Raw genomic sequence first — 27,453 nt, 5'->3', positions numbered from 1 at the left:
GACAGAGGTATATTTGAAAACTTTAAGGATGAGAGGGGTATTTTTGACCCTTTTCCCTATAACACTAAAAGTCCAATCAATCTTTCATCAAATAAAGAAGAATATGGCAAATATTTAATTTCTATCAGTGTGCACTTACTTAAAAATGAATATGATTACTGGTAGTAGCATTCAAAGTACTGTTTGATTTTTCGTGGATTTTGTCACACTAACAGGCAGTTGATCTTGAGAATTGTTGCCAAGAAGGTAAGACTTTTAATTTGTATGAAGTCCTTGTTTGGTTCCTTAACAACTTCTCCCTCTGCTTATTTTAGTGCTTTCAATTCCAACGATGAGCTTCTTATTTGCTGCTAAGTGTATGTCCATATGTAAAAACCACCAACCTGCAAAATTCAAGGAAATTATTGTGGTGATACTTGAAACTTATTAGTAGCCTTTTACACCTGTGAACATAAAACCATAAAAGGAGATAAAGTAATTGTGTTGTAAAGAGGATGAAAAACTAACTGCCATGGAGAAAGAGCCATAGGAAAGGGCAACAAATGCACAAAATTTATGATCACCAAATAGGCTGCCATGTTCTTTGCAAATTGCAGGAATGACTATCCATAAGATTTCCCAAGTTTGCAGTTGTCAAATAATGTTACAAACGTTTAAAATGGGGAGGTGTTCGAGGGAGAGGCGGATCAAGATTATTTGGCATCTCTTAAAGTAGAAATTCCAGCCAGTAACTTGTCCGAAATTTCCTAAAAGTTAACAATGTTTTCACTTTTCAGATGTAACTACAAATAATGTCATTTTTTAACCACATAGTAATAAGTAATCTTTCATCTTTAATTAAATTAAAAGTTTCCACTTCAAGCTCTGAAAAATAAAGTCTCAGAGTTCCTCTTATTTGCAATTTCATATCCCCTGCTCCAATCTCTCTCCCAGACATTGTCACCATCTATTATATCTTCTTCCCATTCCACACTAAGTCAATCACAGTTGAGATCAAAGGAGATTTTAATCCAACTACCCATCCAAATTTGCAGTTTATATCACAATGTAAACATAAACATTAAACACTGATCAACCAAATATCCGATAACAGCAAACTCTTTATTTAGCCAAAAACAGAGGAAATAAAAGTCAGGATAAAACCATACAAGTATGGATATCATCACTTCAGACTATAGTTACATGACATTAACAAAGCATTTTCTTCATCAACATACTTCTACTAGGGACACTGAATTAAGAAGGGAAATGTCACGACCCGGCTACGGGCCATGACGGGTATCCGGGGCTAACCACCGAACACCGCTCGTTCTGTTACTTATCTAGCCGGGTCGTGACAGGAAAAAGGACCGAACAATTTTGTCTAAGCTCAAACAACAGATAAAGTTCCGTGGCAACACTAAACAGTCTATTTCTTGCACTTATTTGTGTCTTCATCACTTGATTCGTCGTCATCTACGATTAGGTTTCTTCTTTTTCTACTCTTAGCCCCATCAATGGCATGTAGTTCTTCCTCAGGATCTTCCAAGCTATCCACTACAACAACAGCAGATGCCTGTTGGTTTTTGGAAAAGTAAATTTCTCAACATTTCTATTAAACATGTATACCTTATTTAAGCTTCATAACTAAAACAGTTAATTGAATTACCGTTTCATTGAACAATCCTTCGTTCCCCTGATCTTTAGGCTCGCTTTCATCCTCTAGTAAGTTCTTCCCCTGCAAAAGCAACCAAAAAATAGATTATTTACAGATTATACTCTAATTGTGCATTACATATTTAAACAATCTATATTACAATACCGTTTCCTCTTTCCTCAGCTTGTATTGTACTTCCAAATCCTCATCTGGAATCCAAAGCTTGGATACTGTAAAACTTTCAAGCCCCTCTATCAAATTAAACTTATTTAATTTAAGCTTATAAACAAAATCTTTCCCGCAGAGGCTTTCGATTTGGGCAGGCACATCATTATTGTTACTCAACGGCAGCTTGTTGAACAACTTGTGAGCTGATGTATCAAGGAGTTTCTCAGCCACATCATTGAATAGGACAACGGTAGTGTCCCCAGTTTTATCTTTCACTTTTATGTGTATCTTGTACCTATGTTTAGATAATACGTTAGATTAAATCACAATACAAAGCAAATTCATAGTACTTCTTCCTTACTTCACCAAAGGAAACTTGCAATCCTTATTACACCGGTGACATCGATATACACCATCTGCGGGTTTAATCTTCTTTGAACAGACATTGCATGAAATGTAGTACCAGCCAAAATAGTCCCATATTCCTGTAATTTTTCCCCTTAGAGTAACAACATATTCCTACAAATGTTTAAAAAAAAATACAAGTATATAGTAATCTGGTTGATTTGCTTAAAAGGGAAATCAACAACTTAAGGAGGAAAATATAACCTGTATTTCAGGACTCCAATCAGACTCTAACAACTCCTTAATGTCCATCCGGTTAAAAAACATCTCTTCCTCTATAGGAATGGTGTTATACCCTATTTTAACCTAAGTCAAAATAGTTTACAACATCCGGGGTTATTTAAAGTTAAGAGTCGCCACCTAATTATTTATGGTGAATTAGGGCACCTAAAGTAATTTACCTAAAGTTGATTTGGTGTTAAAATCTACGAAACCAAAAAGATTCTAGGTACGGGTTCAATTAGTCTAAAGGGAAGGTATTAGGCACCCTTTAAGACCCATTAACAATGGTTAACCGACCGGACTTATGATTAGTTAGGCTAAGTGTAAATATAGCGTTATAGAAAAGAAAATAGCTTATAACATTACTAAGGTTTTAAAGAAAAATATAATAGCGTTGTTTAAAATAAGATTTAAAATATGCTAAGACTTTAAATAAAAATGCCAACTAAAAACAAGACTTACACAAAAAGGCTTTAAATAAGATTCAAATAGAATGCCATTTTAAAATAAGATTAAAAAAAATGTGCTAAGGTTTTAAATAATATTGCTAAACTTTGAATAATAATGTTGTTCTGAAAGTAAGACTTGCAAAATAAATGATTTGCATATAAATAGAAGCTTTCAAAAGAAGATCTAGCCAATTTAAACTTGGAATAAAATTACATTATGTGTAGAAAATCTAGACTTAAAATAGAATGCAAAAAGTGATAGAATTTCTTTCTCTTTTTACTAACTTTATTCACTGTGTTCGGCTTGAAAATATGTATAATTTGATAAATCTTGAAAAATTGTATTTAAGATATATTTGGGTTCATATTCGCATATTAACGACATTTTAAATTTCTAATATATCACGAATGAGTCATGATCCCTTTTAGCTCAAAATATACATTCAAGCTATTTCGAAAATCAATTATTCCAATAAAAATGAATATTATAGGTGCTATAAATAGTTTTAACATAAATAGCAGAGAAAGTAATTTGCGGAATTAATTATTAGTTTCCTTAAATTAACTACCCATCATTCTAAAACTAATCACACTAAATCCCTATAAATTCTCCTATGATTCATCTAAGCTAAGAGACAAAATAAAATAAAGTGTTAGTCAAAACAACACAAGTTGAATGCAATAAAGTAAAATAGAGGCACAAGAAATGTAAATAAATGGGCTCAGCCCATTTTGGGCTACTGTGATCATGCATGCTGTTGGGCTTAGCCCAGAAATTCTCTTTTAATAGCTGCTGTGGACTGTTTCTGCTATTGGGCCTCGGCCAAGAATATCATGTTTTCTATTTTGCTGCGGACAGAGGGCTGGAACAGAGGGAAATAGTATTTCGTTGGGCCTCAGCCCAACATCGAATGCGGAAGAAGAACGAGTCCCTCGGACTCATATGCGATGGTCATGCAAAAGAAAGATAAGGAAAAGGATTAGTATACTCTCAACGAACAAGGTAAGACATGTGAAACATGAACTTAAAATAGATCAGTAGATGATGTATATAATACGTGTATATTTCAAAAATGAAATGGAGACAGGGTTGCACAAAAAATGTCCAAAATGCATCGCAATAATACGGCAACATGGTTAGTAGACTTAATTATACACCCGCTGGGCTATATTAAACCAAACTAACGAGCATGTACTAAGGTCAAGAGTTAGTATTTCAAAGAAAGACTGTTAACGAAAGTTATCACCAGTTTTAAAACATTCCACTATTTGAACATGTTTTGGGCAACTCATTTGAGAAGTAAAAAAGTATGCAGTTTCCAAAAAAGAAAAAAAAAGAAAAAACTGAAGTTTGGCATTTTAACACTTGAAAAAAGGCATTTCAACTTGACAGAATCTTAGTTAGCCACTGAACTTGGAATCAACACTCAAAATTTAAAGAAGTTCTAAATTTGGCATATTTCACACTATGGTAACAAGACAGGTTGTGGAGAAACTTAAACTAATCATTATAAACACAACAGCACCCAATTAGTCAGTTCTAGCCGTGGGCACTGGTTCTCAAATTTAAACTACTCATTTGCTAGCACACATACGTTTAAAAGGAACTGTTTAAAGCTTTTTCTAGTAAGCAAAAGGAAGAAAATGCCTCACCTGATTATAGCACTCCAGACGTGAATATTACTATCAAAACAGGATGAGATGTACATCCTAGTGTATGCATTTATATATGAACACATATAGGACTAGGACAAGGAAAAACAACCGAGCAATAAAGACCAATTTAAGGTGACATGTACAAACTGGATTAAACGAGACAAGATTTTCATATCATTTAGGTTCAAACTAGTATGCCTTCACAGGTTCATCAATCAATATGTAACCAAGGTCCAACTAACAAAACTAACATAAATTCCCCAAGCAATCAGATATCATTTTGAATAAGCAGGATCCATATATTGAACTTAATAAGTAAGTTTAACCAAACTAACTTCACTTTAATCAAGTCATAGATGATTAAAACCAACTAAAACTGAGCAAAGGCTAACACTGAGCAAAACCAAGTGTCAATAGGCTTCAGAAGTCATTTTTAGTCTAAAGAAAACTTATACCAATCAAAACACACCAAACTAGAACCCAGGCCACAATGCTTAAATATATAAACTTGTAAACCAAAACAGTAGGATATAAAGCCAAACTAAGCATCTGGAACATAATAGACTCAAACTAACCTATAGGTAGAAATTAAACATATAAAGGCACAATTAGACAAGCTGCAGGCTAACTAATACATAACTAACCAAAATTTGAATCTGTATAGCACAACTAAGCAATTTAGACCTAGGTTAACATATGGCTAATCAATATTAAACATACAGTCTAAACTTAAACAGCTATAGACTAATTAACACATGGCTAATCAGAACAAAACCTAAATAAACCACTACAGACCAATTAATCATCGGAAAAGTTAAGCAAATAGACATGATTAACAGACTACCCATCTAAACTAACATATGACCAATCCAATGAAGCATACAAATCGGAATTAAGCAACTGCAGGACTAAACTAAACAGGACTAATCTAAATTAGACAGATATAACATAGCTAAAACACTATAAACCTGAACCGATATAAAATTAATCAAAAGCAGACCACATAAACAGCACAGAACACTCAAATAATTATTGAAAATAATAAAAGGAATAGTAAATTACCTTTTCTTGGTGCAGTGAACTGGGTGTGAGGTCCTCGATCTACGCTCGAACGCGACGAACTCGAACCTACTTATCGTAACCCAATTTCAAATCAAAACGATAGAATGATTTCTTGACTGATTTTTGCTCTCTTTTCTTTCTCTTTTTTTTTTCGTAAGACTACCACTATGTCTTTTAGAGAACAGATTTCGCCCTTCCTCCCAAAAAAAACCCCCCTCTCGAATGACCCAAAAGCGAACATTTATAGGAAGATTTCTAGGGTTTGCTGGGTTCGAAAATTTGGGCGGGATTTTAAAATCTACCATTCGAAATTGGGTCAAAACCAATTCAAAATTTGAACGTTTCAGACTTTGTAAGGATTCGCCAGTAAGAAATCAGAAAAAGGAGCAGATGATCACGTGATTCGGCTTTGGTATTTCCGAAGATGGTTCGACCAACTGGTCTTTGAAGATTACCGTGTGATTCGAAACCAAAAAATGGAAAATCTATTCTGTTGATGACCAAATATATGCCCGTAAGCAAAGATGGAGACAAATCTTGTATGGAAATGGTTAGACAAACTGCTTGGGGCTAAAGATGATTAGGTTTTTGCTAGAAATGGGGAAGAGGAGAAGAACGAAAATGAAGAAGACGACAAACCGTGGCTGCGTTCCTTTCTTTCATTAGGTTTTAGTGGTATAAGAATAGTGGGCCGGGTCAGGTAAATTGTGGGCTGGATCGGGTCGGGTGAACTGATGGATAATGGGCTTGATCATTTGGGCTATTAAATTTAATATATGGGCTGGTTATTTGGGATCAAATGTTGGTCCGAAAATACGAGTTCTTCTTTCTTTATTTAAATTATTTGTGGGCTTCTAATTTAACAACTAGTACAATATATATCATTCGAAGACAAATAATAATTAGTATGTAGAAAGTAAAGGATTTAATAAAGTAAAATTAATTTAACGAGTACAAAATCCGAAAATGAAGTGATGATGAACCCCTTTGAAATTTGCGATAAAGTAATACTAGTAAAAATAGTGAAAAATGAAGGTAACTGTATTAATAGTAGTAGAAATAAAAATAGCAGTGAAAATAAAATATTTAGCTCGTTAGTAAATTTAGAAGCTCCAGAAAATAAATTGAAATAAAGGAGGGACAAAATTGGATGCCAACAAATAGTATTAACATTAGAGCTTTCGATAATTTGCACTCCCACGGACATGGTGGAAAACTTTTGCATCAAAGATCTTATGTAATCTATATCAAGATTTACATATACTTTGCTTGCAGAGGTGGTGGAGAAGCTAACCTCACCTATTAACAATGGATGCAATAGAAAATAACCGTGACATTACTTAGAAAGTTAACAGATAAATACATGACACTGAAAATTAAATCTGAAACAATTACCACGGAATTCTTTAACTGTGGTGGAAGTTACAATGACTATATACGGGCCAGAATCCTTCTTGTACAAATAAGGAGCAAACTGTTCTCCAAATTCTTCCCATAAGGTAATTTTTTATTTTGCCGAACTATGCAGAAAAAAGACAAATCACAATTTAATAGTTCATCTAAATCTAATAAAAAGAAGCGACCAACATCTGGTTCCAATAATGTTGACTATTGAGTGACTGTAAAGAGGAGATTAAGAGGTTATGTACTTATAGACATGTGCAAATAATGTAGAAATTTAACAGGTATAAAAAAAAGAGTTCCAATAATGAGTACACATTCGTTGGCATCTAGATTATCATAAAAACACTGTTCAGGCCGGAATCCAATGAATATAGTTTAAAAAGACTCAATGATCGATGAAATTTATCAAGGTTGTGTATTTTGTAATACAAAATCACCTTTACAAACAAAAAATACTTAAAATGAGATAAGGGGCATACTAATCCGTAACAATTTGGGTGTCCCTTTTTTTCCACTTTGATCCAGCGCTCTCCATATCCCCAACTCCGTATAAACAACCAACCACGTCTACAAATGTAGACGAAAAAGTATTTCTTATTAGAATATCGTTGATATTTAATTAACTAACCACAAAAATTCATAATACTAAGTGTATATACCTGATAAGATAGTGTTGTTGTGCACCCTTGACTCAATCATATCAGGTTTAATAAACTGAAATCCGTTAATAGGAATATCACCAATATCTTCGGATAATTTCTTGATCGTAGTTGAGGCAAAGAAAATAATTTTCAATGAACTTTCGACAGGTCTATATCCACCACAACTTTCTACGACTTTAAAGTTCTTGATGGTAAATAAAGCACCTTCAATCAACTTGTGTTTAAACCTGTGAACATGACTCTTTCTAACAATAGCATGCATCAAATTTCCCTGATATAAGAAACCCGAAAGTGAATTGAGGATCAAAAGTATCAAAAAAATTGATATATGAAATAAAAATCATGTACGAAAGTACCTTTTCATCAATAAAAATCATATCCAAACTGATCAATTCGCCGTTATTCTTGGGATTAATGGCATCCCACATTCGACAAATCCTAACCCTTATGATCCAATCGTCTTTATGAGTAACCAACTCTGAAAGAAAAGAATTTGTCATTCTAAAATTCAATATAAAGCAAGACAGACTAAGCAATCTACAATATGAAGAAGATTCACTGCTAATCTATATATAGTGTAAGAATTAGAGTATGAAGAGGCACAAGAAATAATTACCAGTGCAATTACTCAGGGATTAATGAACATTAAAAGTCATTGTAATTGCAAATGATGAAGATGAATATTCTTTAATCAGAAAACTGTGTGGAAGAAAGCGTACCTTACAGAGTTTGGAGGAAATTAAAAAACGCTTTGTTTGGTTTTACCGTTCAGGTTTTGGATGAAATTGGAAAACGCTTCTTTGGGGTTTAATGCCAACCAATTTAATATGGTTTAAGGTGCTACTACGTGGGCTGGGCTTTATTGGTTTTTAGTAAAAGGCTATATTGATTACTCAAACGTGGGCTGCAGATGCATTTATTTTTGTGAGGCATTTTTTAGATGATTTGGCTGATTTATTATATAAAAGAAGTTCATAAAAAATCCAAAACAATGAGAAAAAAGATAAATGTCAATGGAGGCCATTGAGAGGTGCCACACAGGATTGTCTATGCCTAACTTTATATTATATATAGATAGATTGGGCATTTTCTGCTCTTTTTAGTTTTTGGGTCGATTGCCTAAACACTTCGAACTCTCTTCTTGTCCTATTCTCATCAAGATCAAGTATTTTTTTTCCTTTTAATTTTCTGACGTGGAACTAACATAGTGGCAAAGAGCGGACACATGTCATAACTGGGTGCCAGATTTTTTTACCTCGCGTCATTTGTAGTTTCTGAACAATTCACTCATAGTTTAGCTACTTTAATGTGACAAATTAAAAATGTTGTATGGCTTTACTACTATGTAGAGTAAATAAAGTACATTGACCATATAAATTGACCAATTGTGACTATAAAATCTCACCCTCACCCTTGCCTAATGCTTGTATATATATTTAGCGCTTGCCTAGTATAATGTCAACATAATATCGAGATCAAATGGCAAATCTTGTTTCAGACGGGGCTAAAAACTTTTACATCGTGCCTGAAAATTATGTAATGCCACCTGATAAAAAGCCTAGTGAACTTGTCTCAATTGGTAGCAATATTCCAGTGACTGATCTAGCAAAAGCATCATCAAGCACTATTAATCATGCTGGTTTAGTCCAAGAAATGCTAAATGCCAGTCAAGAATTTGGTTCATTTCAGGTTCGTAAGGTTTCTATTAAATCATCTTTGTTTCCTTTTATACTAATGAATTAATGGCTAATAAACATTTTGGCTTCAATTATGAACAGATTGTAAACCATGGAGTATCGGAAAAGTTAATGGATGATGTGATGGATTTATTCAAGGAGTTATTCGAGGGTTCAAATAAGAGTTGCAAAGTGTATGGAAGTGGGGTTATTAATCACGCCAACAAAGAGGTTCGTTACTGGAAAGATCTTCTCATACAACCTGTCTTTCCTATTTAAGAATAGACACAACATTGGCTTGACAATCCACCTAGATATAGGTATGATCTCTCTCTCTATTCGAGAAATCAGGATTCCTCCTAAATTACATTGATTTATCCTAAAAATTTCATTTCAATTGAAATTTGGTTATTCAGCAGGTACATTACAACTAAGTTATAATCAATCTATTCTAGGTACAGAGTTTGCTTATATTAGCCGAGGTATTACAATGAACATGTCTCAGTTTTGATGAACCAAAAGCCAAGAAAGTACTCCCTCGTTTCATTTCATATTGTGGTGTTTAATTTGACTATATATATGCAGAGTTTCACATAAACTAATTAAAGTACTTCCTCCGTTCTCTTTAACTAAGTCTCTATTGATTTGACACTCTTCTTAAGAAAGCAATTATTATAAATTTGTTTTACTAAATTCTCCATTCTAACTATGTTTTGAAAATCTAAATTTGACTAGTGGAGTAGTACTTTATGTATTAACTTAGTGATAAAGGTAATATTTGAAAGAAAATAATAAATTTCTCTTGATTTTCTAAAACGAATAAGTAAAAGGAATATTTTATTCTAGTATAAGAGAACTAATAAGAAGAAAGAGAGGGAGGGAGTACATAATATACCCAAAATACCTTTGGTATCTCGTAATCAACAAAATGTCATGTCAAAATTGTCATCAGAGATAAATGAAAATGCTTAAATTGACGAGTTTACAAATATATATATTTTAAAAAAACACATTTTGTTTCTGGAATGAAACAAAAAATGTACTCCATTTGTTTCAATTTGTTGGCCTTAGTTACTATTTGGGCAGTTAAAAGATATTTTATTTGACCATAATTTTTTCAAATACCTTCTTTTTCTTTAAATTGTTAACTATTGTGAATTTTATTTCAAAATAATTGAAGATCCTATGTCCGAATTCATACCGAACATTAGTTAGTTTGACCCTTGTGCTAATCCAAATCAAGCCAAACAAATTGAAAACAGAGGGAGTAATAGAGTATCATATATAAAGAAATTGAAAGAGCAATTTTGTGTGTATAGGGAGCTAGTTGAAACATATTCAAGTGAAATGAGGAAGTTGAGCATGAGGATATTGGAGCTGATAGGTGAAGGACTGGGAGTACAATTTAACAATGAGCTGATCAAAAGCCAAACTCTGGTGGTGAACCATTATCCAAGTTCAGCCAATGGAAAACCTGCTCATTGTGACCCTAACCTCAAAACTTTCATTCAACAGCAAGTTTATGGACTTGAGATCTTCAAAGGTGGTCACTGGATTGGGGATCATCCTCTTCCCTATGCATTTGTTGTCAACATTTTTTACCAACAGGAGGTATATTAACCCACCCAACTATTACATACTTTTAATTTTGGTCATCATATTATTTGTTGTTGCTATTGTTTTGTTCTACATTATTTACTTCTTCACTATTGTATTTCCTTTTCAAACCTGCTTTGAAATGTTTTACTTGAGCCAAGGGCCTTTTGGAAACAACATTTCTATCTCCACAAGATAGGAGTAAGGTCCACGTACACACCACCCTCTCTAGACCCCACTTGTGAGATTACACCGGATACAGTCAAACCTCTCTATAACAGCATGGTTGGGTCCGAAATTTTCATTTATTATAGAGAATGGTCGTTATACACCTATAACGACGTTGACATTTAAATAATACTTATTTGTTATAGGCAAAAAAGATGCATAAAATCAAATTTTCATTTTTAATTGTCAAATTCTAAGCTTAATCACACTTTGTATAACGGAGGAGAATCGTTTAATGATGAAAATATATTATATTCATATGATATTTTTTGTCATAAATAGTGTATTAAATGATCAAATATTTGGTCAAAATTTCTACTCTTATTATTGGTAATCATAGATATTCTATTTTTATAAAGATGGTTAATTATTATAGTACCAAAAAAAGAAGATAGTCGTTATATGGGGGGTAATTTTACAAAGAAACGTCTTTGCTATAAAGTTGGTACATTCTTTTTATAGGTGAAATGTTATTATAAAAAGTAAAATATAACATAAAAAATCGGTTCCAAAAATCTTAGTTGTTATAGAGATTCTTTGTTATATGCGGGTCTTAGTTATAGAGAGTGATCAGTACGTTATTGTTGTTGAAAAAAAAAAATCAAACAAAAAAAATTAAAATATCTTGACAAGATTTATCATGTATCAGTTTAGGCTAGATATTTATTCAGACAGGTCAAAATGAGTTGAGCAAATTAATAGCTGGGTCACTAACGTGCCCAAGCTTGGGACTTGAGCGGATTATGTATTTATGAACTATTTTTATCACGCCTGGTCATTGCACTGACTGCTTTGGATGAATGAGTATAGATTTAACTCATGTATATAGTTTTACAAAGAAAAATTCAGTTAGATATTCAATCAAGTCAAATGTCATGAATATGCACGCACGCCCCTGCCTTTTAGGATACATCCAGCCTGGTGCGAAATAAGTTATTTTGATGAGAGTTTAAGTTTGATGTACTAATGGTGTAAAATACACATACACAATCAGATCAAAGTAATTACAAGTCAATCTTTAAAATAAATATTTACTTACTAGCTTATAATATGGTAAAATAGCAAGTAACCTGCTATTTCCAATTCCTATTGTTTGATATTTCAATTTTAACAAATTTAAATGCAGATTATCAGCAACAATAAGCTAGTAGCTGGCGAACACCATGCAATTACGAATCCAGAAACTGCTCGAACATCGATAGGGACCTTTGCTGGTCCTCTTGGAGATTGCATAGTGGAGCCAACAAAGGCACTTGTCAATGGTGGTAGTCCTGCACTTTTCCGGGCATTCAAATATCATGAGTTTCTTGATGACTATATAGCCAAAAAGGATCCTATATAAGAAGACACTAGAGGTCTACAAGCTTCAACCTGAACCAATTGCTAATTAAATAGACAAACTTTAAGAACCGTTTAGGGACAAATTTCACTAGAAATGTTCCCTTATGTCATATAATATATGCATAGTTTAATATTGATTAGTATCTTCTGCAGTTAATAAAGAAAAAAAGATGGACGGTGTTCCTCTTGAAACTCTTGAATGAAAGTTGAGATGAATTTATAATGATGTCAAGCTATAACTATAAGCTATATATTTGTTGAGCCAATATTGCAAGGTTAAGCCTTTTATTTTTCGGGTCTCCTGCTCTACCCTACTGCCTAGTTGCAGTATATCTGGTACTTTTTTTCGTTTTAAAATACATAGACACGAACACATAAAATGGATTTGTTAAAAGAATGGCTTTAACAGATCTATGGTTTGAACACTTAAACCCAAACTGTAGGCATGGGCATTGGCTATTAGTTGGACCGAATATACAGGACAGCCTTTTATCTAATAGGCACTGTGTCCTCAAGGAGTCCAGCCTCACTTCAACAAGCACAAAATGAATTAGAACCAGTTCTCTACCTTATCAAAGCAATACATGAGTCTAGCTTTTTCGATTAGTAGTAAAAACAAAGGATACTAAGCTTCTTGGATTGGGTTCCAGTCCAATACTATTCTGTCAAGTATTGTTCAAGGACTTCCTAAGATCATGCCACATCATCAAAATTGAATCTGATGGCTCTAATTTATTTGTATTAAATTAAAATATACTCCGTAAAGGATAATTCATCATTGTTCTTCTCTCTTTCCTACCTCTTTCCCCTGTTTCCTTCAGAGATCTAATCCTACCTCTTTCCCCTGTTTCCTTCAGAGATCTAATTATGAACTTGTTGCTATCGAACCTTTGGCTCCTTTACGGTTTTATCTAATTTCCATATCATTCCTAGCTATTGATGATCATCTTTCTAATGCTCCATCATTTTGGTAGCTTGCCTAGCTATTGAGCTTTGTGGCTGGGAAGGTGAACTTGCTCAAGACATCGTGTTACAATTTTAAGCTATAGCCTTGTGGCTTTCTATCATAATCTTAAAGGTGGATGTAATTTAGACCAATAATTTATGTGGTTGATTTTATAACTATTGATCCTTCTCTGTTTTTCCTTTTAATTCACACTTTACTGTGTTTGATTGTTGCTTCCCAAAGGACGAATATGAGTACAAGACATACATGGGAGGTATTAAGTTTGAAAAATCATAGTTAATTGGAGAGATAAGAACCCATGAATTTATTAAGAACACTGATTATGCTAACTTAGCTCACTTATTAGAGCTATCAGATTCAATTCTTGTGTTTTAATTTTGATACAAATAAATTAGAGCTATCAGATTCAATTTTGATGACGTGGCATGATCTTAGGAAGTCCTTGAACAATACTTGACTGAATAGTATTGGACTGGATCCCAATCCAAGAAGCTTAGTATCCTTTGTTTTTACTACTAATCGAAAAAGCTAGACTCATGTATTGCTTTGATAAGTTAGAGAACTGGTTCTAATTCATTTTGAGCTTGTTGAAGTGAGGCTCGACCTTCCGAGGACACAGTGCCTATTAGAAAAAGGCTGCCCTGTGAATTATCTTTTGTGTTTTAATTTAATACAAATAAATTAGAGCTATTAGATTCAATTTTGATGATGTGACATGATCTTAAGTAGTCATTGAACAATATCTGACCAAATAGTACTGGACTGAATTCTAATTCCAGGATCTTTTTGGACTTGAGAATGACTTGGATTTGATGTTTGGGGCCAAATGTCCTTCATGAGGGGAGAAGAATATGAAGTCCAGAAGGTAGGGGACCACACAAGAACAGGGAAATAATTGGGACTTAATAACGTTGATTATCACCCATCGTAGAATTAGAAGTAGTGTACTTGGTTCTAGCCAAAAAATTCTGCCTGGACAAGTGCTGACTTCCTTGTTTCCCAGTGTCACTAAGTTTTATTGTTTTCAGCCTCTTTACTGCCCCCTTATTTCCCTTTAGAACTCCCTTATTTCCCTTTAGAACCACGTTCATGTTGGAATTTTGTTTGAATAAAGTGAAGTATTTTAAATAAAAAGGTGTCTTTTAGATGAAAGGGTGTGTCCTTTCATTTTTTGGTTACCACCAGTTCTATTTAAAGTCTACTTATTAACATTTCAACGAAACTTTTACAGTGTAACTTTCTAATCCTGCATAGTAACTTTCTTCTATCTACAAAATACTCATTCTTCTCCAATTCCAAAAAGATCAAGTTGAGAATTCTTGCTTTCCTACATGAATTTCTTCACTATTTGCTTAGCAAAAATTCAAAGACTAAATATCCACTAAAAAGCTATTAATAGATCTCATAGCAATCTCGCAAAGGAGAGGGAGCAAATGTCTTTTTTAGGAAAGCGTTTCGCACGTGTTTCAAGTCTCCAATCCTGTGTTCATTGTTCATATTATCAAACCTTCATCTTTGTCTACTTCATATATTTTTTGTGTTTTCGGATAATATTTTCCAACAGTTCAGTGTTATTACCCTTGACGTGATTCTTACTACCAACAGAAGATATACCAGAGTGCTAGGTACCATTAATTTGTTGTACAATTGTATTGCTTGTTTTTTCTTCCTGACAACGTTATCCTAACAAGGTGTGTCTGCTTGCCGTAGCCATAGTTTCTTGACTTTACTAGAGTAAGGTTTGACACTTCCAAGCATATCAACATGTTTGCATAACCACAATTATGATTATTAATTATTCAGCGTTATTCAGTTGATTAATTAGCTGCACACTAAGAAAGAAAAATTAACAGAGAATTAAACAAAATAATGGCTTCGAGGCGTAAACATCGATTGTCCTTAAAGAGGTATCACTCATATACTGTTTCTGGGGAAATACAAACGATTCTCTTCAGGATGCAACAAAACCAAAATATACTTGCGGATTTTTCTATACTACTTTGTTGGGAATCCTTGTTTATATAGGCAACCATCAGACCCTTTCAGAAAAGATGTATATTTCATAAATAGACACATTTGTTTATTCGAATTTTAATTAAAATTTGAAATTCAAATAAACTACTATTTTGGTACAGAAATAAAAATAAAATATTTCATTTTGGATCCGACCCGACCACTTTAAAATATAATATATAATATACTTATCTACACATACTTAGAAATATGCGTATTCTATCAAAGTACACAAAGGACAAAGACTTATAAGGCTCTTAAAGAAGCCTTTCACCACAGATGTGAGAAAGTGTCACTAAATTCCATCGATTTAACAAACTATTCTTACATACTATGCTTTAAAGTATTCTGTTTTTCCTCAATTTGCAATTATTATTTTACAGCTTGAAATTGTTGGGTGTGCGAACAAAGTATCACATTGGTAGCTGAAAAGAAAAAGAAGCTACTTATAAGAAGTTGGATACTCTTAATGATGTAAGGACTTTTGGGGAAAACCGTACGGGCTTGGCCCAAAGCGGACAATATCACATCATGTTAAGAGTATCTTTGGGCCGTTAGCCCAACAATCGGCATCGAGCCAATGGTTTGGCGGGATGAGTATGAAGATGGCACAGTGTGGCGTGGGGCCCGGCTTAGTGCCTTTGCCCGTCTATGGGCCGGTTTACGACCTTTACCCGTAGCTTTGAAGACGCATTCACAGCCTTTGGGATTCGGTGACCGTAAATACTCTGACGATGTGGGTGGCACACAGACATGTTGAATCTCTGACCCGTGGTATGATAATGAGCCATGTGGAACTTAGTTCGAGGGGGAGATTGTTGGGTGTGCGAACAAAGTACCACATTGGTAGCCGAAAAGAAAAGAAGCTACTTATAAGAGTTGGATACTCTTAATGATGTGAGGCCTTTTGGGGAAAACCGTGCGGGCTTGGCCCAAAATGGACAATATCACATCATGTTAAGAGTATCTTTGGACCGTTTAGCCCAACAGAAATGAATTTGTGTTATCTGTGCATTTTATATTTTTTTTAATTTCTAGTCCCATCTCTTAGTAGGTTTCCAATGTGACTTGCTTAGTATTGTAATCGAGTACTCAATCTGTTCGGATATGAACTAAAAGCTCGCATCCTCATGAGTACTTTTGGTGAGCCCTGCTTGCCTTTCAGAAGGGGAAGTTACATAAATACAAGTAAATAAGTAAAATATTTCGTAATCTACAATTATTAACTAAATTACATAATCTACAATATATACTCTATAGTTAGGGTAGATGTATGATTTTATACCATAAATAAAAAATTGTTGCTATGAATAAAAGGCTAATAATAAGGAGTTTTCTATATTAGTGATAATCAAATTAAATACATATCAAAATACATTAATTACTTTTCTAAACATCCCAATATATTCTACTAGCATTTTAATCCATAAAATAGTATACTACTGTTTATATGATATATATATTATACAATTCCTTGAACAAGTATATATATTCTTGTACTTATATATTACGTATATGTATGTATGTCTTTCTCTGTGTGTGTGTGTGTGTATATATATATGACCACATACATTATTGTATATATTAGGCATATATTGTTTATTATATTAAATGTATAAAAATATAAATTTAATTGAGTTAATTTTCCTATTTCATGGAAGAGAGAAAAAAAATTGAATAATTAATATGTGATGGCAGAAAGGAAGCCAAGCTTTATGGGAAGGGGTGTCAATTATTTATTAAGATCCTATTTTAGTGGTAATCCATAAGTAATTATAATATTCTTTCTATAAATTGTATATTGTATATGTTATTGTAGAGTACAATTGGTTGGCACATAGAGTAATATATTCATATATTAGGTATATCGTACATACTATATACACAAATAATATTATTATATTATATACTATATATAATATACAAACTTAAATATACTAATTTCTATTATTATATTCACAAATATTTTGTTATCATCTTTTTAGTTAAATATACCAATTTGAATATACCATATACTTTTTAAGGTATATTTTCATGTACATTTCTTATATCATATTTCCATATACCATATCTTTTCATGTAATTTTCTTAATATTAATATATTCAAATAATTTCTTTTAGTCACAAAAAAATAATTGAATCATCATCAAGTGAAATTTAAAAAAAAAAAAAGAATACAAAGGAGGAAACGAAAGAAAAAAAGTCTTTTTAAGACGGTAGATGAAATATGAGATTTGAAGTTGATTTTGTTATGTTTATTTGGAAAATTACATTCTAATGATTTTGAAAGAAAGAGAAAGTAAAAAGTGGAGATGCATTAATGGTAGTAACTCTTAAAATTAAGTATTATTAATATTTTAGAAATGTAAAAAGTTGTATTTTTGTAATCAAGAAGTTAAAATTTTGAATAAGTTGTATTTATGTAATTTTTTAAAAATAGTTGTAATTTTTTAATTACCATTTGAAAAAGTTGTATTTATGTGACTTTCTGATCTTTCTACCTATTATCTTTGTCTTTTTCTTTTTGTTTGGGGATTTAACCCAAGACTAATGTCGCATTCCTATTTCATCGAGATGGCTCATGACTGATTTCAGATGTAAACAACGTTTAGTTATGATTGAGATACATTGGCTAACAAGTATGTTTGATTGAAATTGTCAGTGTTATACTCCTTCCGTCTCAATTTACGTAACACTTTTAGCTTGACACAAAATTTAAGAAAAAATGAAGACTTTTGAAATGTGTGATCTAAAATAAATCTTAAATATTTGTATGGTTATAGACATCATTAAGGGTAAGAGAAGATTTATAAAGTTATATTGTTTCTTATTGTAGATAGATGGCATTTTCTTTGAGACAGACTAAAAAGAAAAAGGTGCAATATAAATTGAGACGGAGGAAATAATTTTCATGTGCTTACGCAATTGTAAAGCAGGAGGTTTAGTGTTTCCCTCGACGAGGATTAATTAGTCGAATGCCGCCTATAGTTTGTGGCGCGACAACTATTAAACATGTGGTATATACTCTATAGAAAGAGAGTACAGCCCATCGATTAACATAATTATTTAATCATTGAGTAGTATTACGCCAATTGATATCTAAGCTCAACATAACATCTGTGACTTCCTCATTCTATGAATACAGACTATGCTTACATCATTAGTAATGTAATCACATCTTCAGACGATGCCTTACATCATCAGTAATGTGCATGATCTCATAATATATATCCTTTGCAATTAAGTACGATTCCTCATGATAAAATTAACAAGCCACTTATCTTGTACCAACCAAATCTAACCCATTCCCCCTTAAGGCCTGTTTGGAAAGCCACCCAGGTAATTGAATTGAATGTAAATACACAGTTTGACATGTTTGTTTGATCAAGTAATTACACAGTTAGGTGAGAATTGAGTGTAATTGAGAGAGTATAATATTTATAAATATTATCTTTTTGTCAAACATTCAATCCATGATGTTCTCACAAAAAAAAGTCTTCTTTTAAGTTTTATAAGTAATTAAAATTAAATATTATTAATTTAAAAAATATATATCAATTATTTTTACAATATTAGTTTCAAATATCTGATTATTAATTAATGTATTTTCAAGAACAATGTGTTATTAAATAACTAATTTAATATCATTTATAAAGGCAAATATTTTTTAAATATTAATTTTAAATTTTTGTTATTAAATTTTATTTTTATATTAAACTAACTGTGTAATTACACTTCTGCAACCAAACAACACGCTTGTAACTATACTGTAATTATGTTATGATAAACAAACTGATCGTTGTAATTACACTACTGTGTAATTACTACCCTAGTAATCACACCAATTCCAATTACCAGGTGGCTTTCCAAATAGGCCCTTAATTCCATCACCCAGGTTATGCACAACTGAGGGGATAAGGGGTTTGACATTGATCCCTACCTTATATATTTAATAAAATAATTACACACAGAGGAAGACATAAACCAAAACCTCTCAAGGAAGGCTCCATAGCAAGCTTATTTACAACTACTAAACTAGGCTGCTGGAGCAACGTAACACCAAATCTAACCTACTTCCTTTGAAGAATCATTTAGGGGGACCTATCTATATCCTTACACTTCTGTTTTCTCCACTATATATATTAAAAGCAAAATCAATTAATCCCTAAAAGCCTTTAACTCAGTATGCATTTAACGTGACCACCTCACATCACCTCCAGGGACCATCTTGGTATCTAGCAATCTATTAGTTAGCATCTATAGATTCTAATTAATCGAATTTTTACTGTAGATAATATTTAACTATGGTATAGTAAAGTATAGTTGCGCTTTAAATAAATAAATAGGAGAGTAGGAAGGGCTGCGTCCTGATTTGAGCATGGCTTACGAATTATAATCAAAATGTCGTGGTTTTGATTATGCAAAATATCATATAGAAAGCAATTTTCAAAATAAGATAATTTAGAAGTTTGGCCAAACAAACTAATATATCCTTATACTTCTGTTTTCTCCACTATTTATAATAAATTAAACTCAATAAATCCCCAAAAGCCTGTAACTCAGTACGTATTTAACGGGACCACCTCAAGGACGTCATCCCTATGGACATCACCTCTTAGAGACTAATTAATTAACATCTATAGATTACTACCAAAGGATGTGGTGCAGCGGATGGGGTTGCTCCTCCCTTAATCAGAGGTTTCGAGTTCGAGCCCTGGATATGAAAAAATCCTTAGTAGGGAGTGCTTTCCCTTGGATGGGGCTCTACGCGACGCGAATCTGGATATAGTCGGGCTCCAATGAGAATGCCAGACACCGGGTGGGAAACAAAAAAAAAAAAACATTTATAGATTCTAATTAATAGACTATTTATTAGAGAATACATTTAAATATGGTATAGTAAAACGTAGTTGCGCTTTAAATATGGAATAAAGGAAATAGGAGAAATGAAACTGCTGCGCGTCTTGATTGGAGCATGGCTTACCAATTACACAATCAATCAAAATTCCCTAAAGTTTGACTTTGGATAGCCATCTGAAAAAGAGACATTAGTATAATAATACTATAAAGAATAAATAACAAACGAAGCCAGGCCTTAAGCCATGACGTGCTAAGATTCATCCTGAGAACATTTTTAATTCATATGTCCTATTCTTGAACGCTTTTTTTAGGACTCCCCTCCAGTATAAATAGCACCATATTCACATCACCTTCTACTGAAAATATAATTCAAAACATTATGGATAAAGATAAGTCTAATTCAGGTGGAGGAGAAATTAAATACAGAGGAGTGAGAAAGAGGCCATGGGGGAAATACGCGGCGGAGATAAGAGATATTAACAAAAACGGAGCAAGGGTGTGGCTGGGGACTTATGCTACTGCAGAAGAAGCTGCAAGAGCTTATGATAAAGCCGCCTTCGAAATGAGAGGTCGTTTTGCTGTTCTCAATTTCCCCCATGAGTATCCATCTTTATCCTCTCACCATCTTTCTTCTTCTTCTTCGTCTTGTTCATATTCTTTGTCATCTTCGTCATCATCATCAACGTCCCATTCGTCTGTTCACAATGGGCATGAAGTAAAAGAAGTGATTGAATTTGAGTACTTGGATGATAAGTTATTGGAGGAGCTTCTTTGTTTCGAATATGACAAATCCCAGTACAAGTAGATATGAGCTATTAGGTGTCTTGAGTTATTTACTTTTGCATATGCATGTTTAAGGAGATCGTTGTCGCTCCCGGTCATTGGTGGATTCAGAATTTAAACTTTATGTGTTCAACTTAATTTTAAGATTTTTAGCATTAAACACATTGTACTTTTAAAGTTATATATTCATGTCTACTGTTTATTTCAATTTTAATGGATGTTTATACATAAGTTTATGTCTCGCGTCAAAGTCCTCAGTTCATATGAATCCATTACTATTATGTTGCATCAGCCGCTATTCCCAGCTGATCATTCTAATAAAGATACATAGCCGTACTTTTCTCAGCTGTTTAATGGCAAATTTATGTTTTCTGTTCTTTTTCATTTTTTTTTATAGCAATGTTCCTCAGGGAAAATGTCAAAGTAAGTGAAGAAGGGTCAAAGTAAGTGAAGTGGAAACACAGGGACCAAAGTGTAATTACTGGAAGATTCAAAAGTTAGTTATGAAGTCCCAAAGTTAGTTACTAGCTTAGAGAAATAAACGAGTAGTTAGCAGATTAATGAGTGAGCTTAGTAACTTCATTACTTGTATATATACATGATTGTACATTAGATTGAGAATCATCTTTTACAATAATCAATAAAAGAAGTGAATATATCTTCTCTCTAAAACTACTATCTTCTCCCTTTTCTTGTGTTCTTGAATGTTGTTAGTTCTTTTCTTCCTACTCTAATTCTGTCAATCTCTGAATTCTTCATGGTATCAGAGCAGTGAGTACACTACTCATTTGTTCGATCTTGCTTCCGCATTCTTGTTCAAAAACTGCAGTTCATAAGCATAGTTCTGCGAGTATATATTTTCAAGAATATCAAGTATATTACGATATCAGTTCTGAAAACTGCTAGTCAAAGATGTCTGAAACGAATGGAACAACTCCAGTGCAGACCAATGGAAACTCTTCGAGTGGAATTCCTCAGACTACAAATGAACTCAACAACAATGGTGTTCAATCAGTTTCAAATGGATCAGGAGCAATTCTTGATCACAACCACCCTTTTTACCTTCAATCCTCTGATGTAAGTGGAATTTCTCTCATTTCTCTTCAATTAACTGGTGAAAACTATTCTTTATGGAGTCAGTCAATGAGGCTAGCCTTACTAGGAAGAAATAAATTTGTCTTGGTGAATGGTTCCTGTAAGAGAGAAAACTATAGAGAGGAGTTGTGGGATCAATGGGATGAGATGAATGTCATTGTGCAGTCTTGGATAATGAACACTGTTTCAAGTAGTATATTGAGTGGTATGGTGTATGCTGAGACTGCTTATGAGGTGTGGGAGGACCTAAAAGAAAGGTTTGCTATGGTAGATGGTTCAAGAACTTATAACCTACATAGAGAAATAGCTACCTTAAGTCAAGGTTCCTCTACTGTGTCTGAATATTACACAAGACTTAAGAATTTGTGGGTAGAATTTCAGTCTTTGGTTCCTGCACCTGGGTGTAACTGTGAAAAATCCAAAGATTTTGTAGAATATCTGCAGATACAGAAACTATATCAATTCTTGATGGGTTTAAATGAGAATTATATGTAAGCAAGAAGTCAAATCCTCTTAATGTCACCCCTGCCATCTGTGAACAAAGCTTACTCTATGATTACTGGTGATGAAAATCAGAAAAGTGTATCTGCAAGGTCTGCAGGGTTGTTGGGTTCAGTACCAAGTGGCTTGAGCCATAATCAAAGTGGTAGTACAAGTCATGACCCTACAAAGAATGTATTCCAAAGCAGGCCCTCAAAAGTTCAAGAAAAACCTTAATCTGTACTGTAAAGTCTGTAAGCTCAAAGGGCATACCAAAGAATTTTGCTATAGGGTGGTTGGATATCCACCTGGTTTCAAGTCAAAGAGGAGAGAACATGCTACATATAATGTGTATACTGAGGGTCTATATCAACAAAACAGTACACCAGGGCACAGGTTCAATGAGACATATGATGGTGCTGTAAGGAGTGGATCAACAAAGTTGACTGGTAATCTCAGTCAAGTAAAGATTGGGGGTTCTCCAATCTTCTCAAAAGGACAGTATGAGCAAATAGTCCAACTACTGAATGCAAACATGAGTCATCATCAAACAACTGGAAACCAGGCCCAAACTCAGAATCAAAGTGCCTCTGCCAATGCTGCAGGTATTAGTTGTCATAAAGCACTTTTAGTTTCAAATATTTTGAAGCAATGGTTCATAGATACTGGTGCTACGAATCATATGGTGTCTGATATAGACTTATTGGATAAAGCCACAGTTATAAAAACTACTGATCCAAAGAAAGTATACTTACCTAATGGAGATGCCACATATGTCACACACACTGGTTCAAGTACAGTTTCAGAAAGAAGTACACCTAAGGATGTGTTTGTCTTACCTCAGTTCAAGTATAATCTGATGTCAGTGTCAAAGTTGACTAGAGAGTTGTGTTGTGCTGCTTCCTTCTACCCTAACTTCTGTTTATTTCAGGATCTCTACAATGGGAGGGTGAAGGAGATTGGTAGAGTACAAGATGGATTGTATATACTGCTGAATAAGTCAAATGCTGAACTAGCTGATAACCAACTAAAGCTCAGTCTGACAGCCAAGAAGGATACCTCAGTCAATGAAGAAGAAATAAACTTGTGGCATATGAGACTTGGACATACTTCTAGTAGTACCTTGAGTAAATTGATTTCTGCTAAGTCTGATGTAATAATAGATACACTTCATAAATGTAATGTTTGTCCTTGTGCAAAACAAACAGAGACTGCCTTTTCCTACTAGTTGCATTAAGAGTAAAGACAGTTTTGATCTCATTCTAACAGATGTATGGGGGCCATATAAAGTTCAAACTTATGATGGAAACAAGTTCTTTCTGACAATAGTAGATGATTTTACAAGAATGACTTGGAGTTACTTACTCAAGATGAAATCAGATGTGTGTGGGGTTTTACAGTTTTTCTTAAACTATGTCAAAAACCAATTCAACAAAACTGTTAAAATGGTAAGAAGTGACAATGGTACAGAATTTGTAAATGAAGTGTGCAACAATCTCTTTTCAAAGTTAGGTATTATACACCAAAGGTCATGTACTTATACACCACAGCAGAATGGGGTGGCTGAAAGGAAGCATAAACACATACTTGAAATAACCAGAGCAGTCAGGTTTCAAGCAAATATCCCACTCAAGTTCTGGGGTCTGTGTGTTCAAGCAGCTGTGTATATAATAAACAGACTTCCTACATCTGTTATTGGCATGACTCCCAATGAGAAGTTGTACAACAGAAAACCTTCATTATCTCACTTCAAAGTATTAGGATGCTTGTGTTATGCCAAAGACATGACAGTTTCTGATAAACTGCAGTCAAGAACAAGAACTTGTGTGATGATGGGATACTCAGTAGTGCAAAAGGGGTATATATTGTATGATATAAAGAACAAGGTATTCTGTGTAAATAGAGATGTGAGCTTTAGAAAAAACTGAATTTCCCTTCAAATGGAACACTTCAGAAACTCCTTTTTTCCTACATGATATGACCTATGAACCGAATGAAGAACCTATAAATCAAAATCTCCCAAACTATGTTGAACCATCTGATCAAATTCAAGGTGATCCACCTGAAAACCTCCAACACCAGGTCATTTCAGTGTCTGATTCACCTCATATCTCAGAAGTCCCTCAACCTCAAACACCAAATCCTAATATTATACCTGAAACTCAGAATCAAGTTCCTACAATACCTTGTGGCAATACTGAACCACAAAATCAGCTCATTGTCCCAATACAAGCCCCATCTAGAAAATCAGGAAGGTCAAAACAACCCCCAATATGGATGAAGGATTTCATTACACCAAATCCAACTGCTAAAAACTCCATAGCCAACTACATCTCTTATGACTCTATAGCTTCAAAATATAAAGCATTTCTAACTGCTTTCTCAGATGTGACTGAACCTAAAAACTACATAGAAGCCTTTAAAGATCCTAGGTGGGTTGAGGCAATGCAGGCAGAAATTTCTTTACTTCAAAACAACAATACATGGGAAATTGTCAACTTACCACCGGGAAAGACCCCTATAGGCTGTAAGTGGATTTATAAGATAAAGTACAAAGCCTCGGGTGAGATTAAAAGACTGAAGGCTAGACTTGTAGCAAAGGGGTACAGTCAACAGGAAGGTATAGACTACCAAGAAACATTCTCTCCTGTGGTTAAAATGGTGACAGTAAGGTTAGTCCTATCTATAGCAGCTGCTAGAAACTGGTGCATACACCAAATGGATGTCTATAATGCCTTTTTACAAGGTGACTTGCATGATGAAATTTACATGCAACTACCACAAGGATTCACAAGCCAGGGGGAGCATAGAGTGTGCAGGCTAGTTAAATCCTTGTATGGACTTAAACAAGCTCTAAGGCAATGGAACTTTAAGCTAACAAAAGCACTACTCCAACTGCAATTTACACAGAGCCAATATGATCATTCCTTGTTCATAAAACATACAGACAAAGGAATGGCATTAGTACTAGTGTATGTAGATGATATGTTAATCACTGGTGATCACATGACACAGATAGAGGAAACAAAACAAGCACTACAACTGGCATTCAAGATGAAAGACTTGGGAGAATTAAAATATTTCCTAGGGATTGAATTTGCAAGGTCAAGCAAAGGAATTCTAATGCATCAGAGAAAGTATGCATTAAAACTGATTTCAGAACTAGGACTTGCTTAAAGCAAAACCAATCAACACTCCCATTGACTGCAGTACAAAACTCACCACAAAGGAGTATGATGATCATATGCTAGAAAAACAGAATCCAGATGATCAGGCTATCCAAGATATCAACTCTTATCAAAGATTGATAGGAAAACTTCTCTATCTCACAGTCACTAGACCAGATATTGCCTATAGTGTACAGACACTCAGTCAGTTTTTACAACAACCAAAGAAATCTCACTATGATGTTGCACTTAGAATAGTCAGATACATCAAGAGACAGCCTGGTCAAAGGATCCTTTTATCTAGTAAGTCACAGGAAACTATCTCAACATATTGTGATGTTGACTGGGCTGCAGGCCCACATACAAAGAAATCAGTCACATGCTATTTAATCAAAGCTTGGAGAGTCACTCATCTCATGGAAGTTAAAGAAACAATCAACCATATCCAGGAGTTCTGCTGAGTCTGAATACAGAAGTCTAGCAGTGACAGTTGCAGAACTAACATGGATACTTGGGATGCTGAAAGAAATTGGAATCAAGATTAATGTTCCAATCACAGTCTACACAGACAGCAAATCTGCTATTCAAATTGCAGCAAATCCTGTGTTCCATGAGAGAACAAAGCATATTGAGATAGACCTACACTTCATTAAGGAAAAAATCCAAAGAAGGTATGGTGAAGACTGAATACATCAACACTGCTAACCAACCCGTTGACATTCCTACAAAAGGCTTAACTAGACTCCAACATCAACACCTATGTTCCAAACTAGGACTGCTAAACATCTTCATAGTGGCCACAGATCCTAGCTTGAGGGGGAGTGTCAAAGTAAGTGAAGAAGGGTCAAAGTAAGTGAAGTGGAAACACAGGGACCAAGATGCAATTACTGGAAGACTCAAAAGTTAGTTATGAAGTCCCAAAGTTAGTTACTAGCTTAGACAAATAAACAAGTAGTTAGCAGATTAATGAGTGAGCTTAGTAACTTCATTAATTACTTGTATATATACATGATTGTACATTAGATTGAAAATCATCTTTTACAATAATCAATAAAAGAAGTGAATATATCTTCTCTCTAAAACTACTATCTTCTCTTTCCTTCTTCTCCCTTTTCTTGTGTTCTTGAATGTTGTTAGTTCTTTTCTTCCTACTCTAATTCTGTCAATCTCTGAATTCTTCAGCAAACAACAAGGAATGTACTCTTTGACTCTTTACGGTTACGATTCTGTTTGTTTTGACTTTGAAATTTTTGTTTTGAAACATAGAAGAAGTCAAAAGGTCTATTGACTCAAGAAATTCAAATCCTTTAATGATCTTGACGTCTTTAGCTTTTGTGAAAATTGCGACTTTATTAAGTTATCCACTACAGGTAGACGTACATCTCTTTTTACGGTTTAACTATTATACACTAAAAATAATGTAAAATACACTTTACACTCAGATGCTTGAAAAATAATTACACGGAATTATTCAAAAAGTGATTGATAACCTACAAACAAGGTAGATTACCTCTTATAAGAAATAAGAAATTAAAAGTATATGATGATTGTGTAAAAGCTTTTAACACTGTCATTGTAAATAC

The 27,453-nt window shown here is 33.7% G+C and overlaps 6 protein-coding genes across 11 annotated transcripts; 4 read left to right on the top strand and 2 right to left on the bottom strand.

Annotated features, from left to right (window-relative positions):
• Nucleotides 1-1,345: 1,345 nt before the first annotated feature.
• LOC132050873 (replication protein A 70 kDa DNA-binding subunit B) lies at nt 1,346-2,495 on the bottom strand. Of its 3 annotated transcripts, none has more exons than XM_059442216.1 (5): nt 2,414-2,495; nt 2,166-2,323; nt 1,802-2,099; nt 1,649-1,717; nt 1,346-1,555 (listed from the first exon to the last, which is right to left on the bottom strand). In XM_059442216.1, the coding sequence occupies exons 1-5, from the start codon at nt 2,474-2,476 to the stop codon at nt 1,409-1,411; spliced, it is 735 nt and encodes a 244-aa protein (XP_059298199.1). In that variant the 5' UTR covers nt 2,477-2,495; the 3' UTR covers nt 1,346-1,408. The 3 variants fall into 3 exon arrangements, with proteins under 3 accessions (XP_059298199.1, XP_059298206.1, XP_059298211.1); XM_059442223.1 differs by having other exon boundaries at nt 1,346-1,536; XM_059442228.1 differs by having other exon boundaries at nt 1,403-1,536; nt 1,609-1,717.
• A 4,262-nt stretch (nt 2,496-6,757) lies between these two features.
• LOC132050895 (uncharacterized) lies at nt 6,758-8,632 on the bottom strand. Of its 3 annotated transcripts, none has more exons than XM_059442244.1 (6): nt 8,281-8,629; nt 8,021-8,142; nt 7,662-7,935; nt 7,482-7,569; nt 6,994-7,118; nt 6,758-6,897 (listed from the first exon to the last, which is right to left on the bottom strand). In XM_059442244.1, exons 2-5 carry the CDS (start codon nt 8,090-8,092, stop codon nt 7,106-7,108), a joined length of 447 nt encoding a protein of 148 aa, XP_059298227.1. In that variant the 5' UTR covers nt 8,093-8,142; nt 8,281-8,629; the 3' UTR covers nt 6,758-6,897; nt 6,994-7,105. The 3 variants fall into 3 exon arrangements, with proteins under 3 accessions (XP_059298227.1, XP_059298221.1, XP_059298232.1); XM_059442238.1 differs by having other exon boundaries at nt 8,384-8,628; XM_059442249.1 differs by lacking the exon at nt 6,994-7,118 and having other exon boundaries at nt 6,764-6,897; nt 8,384-8,632.
• A 176-nt stretch (nt 8,633-8,808) lies between these two features.
• Nucleotides 8,809-9,913, top strand: LOC132069333 (hyoscyamine 6-dioxygenase-like). Its single transcript, XM_059462715.1, has 2 exons — nt 8,809-9,353; nt 9,443-9,913. The coding sequence occupies exons 1-2, from the start codon at nt 9,144-9,146 to the stop codon at nt 9,617-9,619; spliced, it is 387 nt and encodes a 128-aa protein (XP_059318698.1). The 5' UTR covers nt 8,809-9,143; the 3' UTR covers nt 9,620-9,913.
• Nucleotides 9,914-10,687: 774 nt separating this feature from the next.
• LOC132062886 (hyoscyamine 6-dioxygenase-like) lies at nt 10,688-12,506 on the top strand. The gene is made up of 2 exons (XM_059455361.1): nt 10,688-10,951; nt 12,291-12,506. The coding sequence occupies exons 1-2, from the start codon at nt 10,688-10,690 to the stop codon at nt 12,504-12,506; spliced, it is 480 nt and encodes a 159-aa protein (XP_059311344.1).
• Nucleotides 12,507-20,724: 8,218 nt separating this feature from the next.
• On the top strand, nt 20,725-21,150 carry LOC132062875 (ethylene-responsive transcription factor ERF096-like). The gene has a single exon (XM_059455354.1). It carries the CDS (start codon nt 20,725-20,727, stop codon nt 21,148-21,150), a length of 426 nt encoding a protein of 141 aa, XP_059311337.1.
• A 7-nt stretch (nt 21,151-21,157) lies between these two features.
• On the top strand, nt 21,158-23,990 carry LOC132069321 (uncharacterized). Of its 2 annotated transcripts, none has more exons than XM_059462709.1 (2): nt 21,158-23,308; nt 23,635-23,990. In XM_059462709.1, exons 1-2 carry the CDS (start codon nt 22,882-22,884, stop codon nt 23,667-23,669), a joined length of 462 nt encoding a protein of 153 aa, XP_059318692.1. In that variant the 5' UTR covers nt 21,158-22,881; the 3' UTR covers nt 23,670-23,990. Both variants share the same exon structure in this region; 1 of them encodes a protein (XP_059318692.1).
• Nucleotides 23,991-27,453: the final 3,463 nt, after the last annotated feature.

The sequence above is a fragment of the Lycium ferocissimum genome, chromosome 1 (genome assembly GCF_029784015.1).
Source record: "Lycium ferocissimum isolate CSIRO_LF1 chromosome 1, AGI_CSIRO_Lferr_CH_V1, whole genome shotgun sequence".
NCBI lineage: Eukaryota > Viridiplantae > Streptophyta > Magnoliopsida > Solanales > Solanaceae > Lycium > Lycium ferocissimum.
This window is presented reverse-complemented; position numbering and strand designations above follow the sequence as displayed.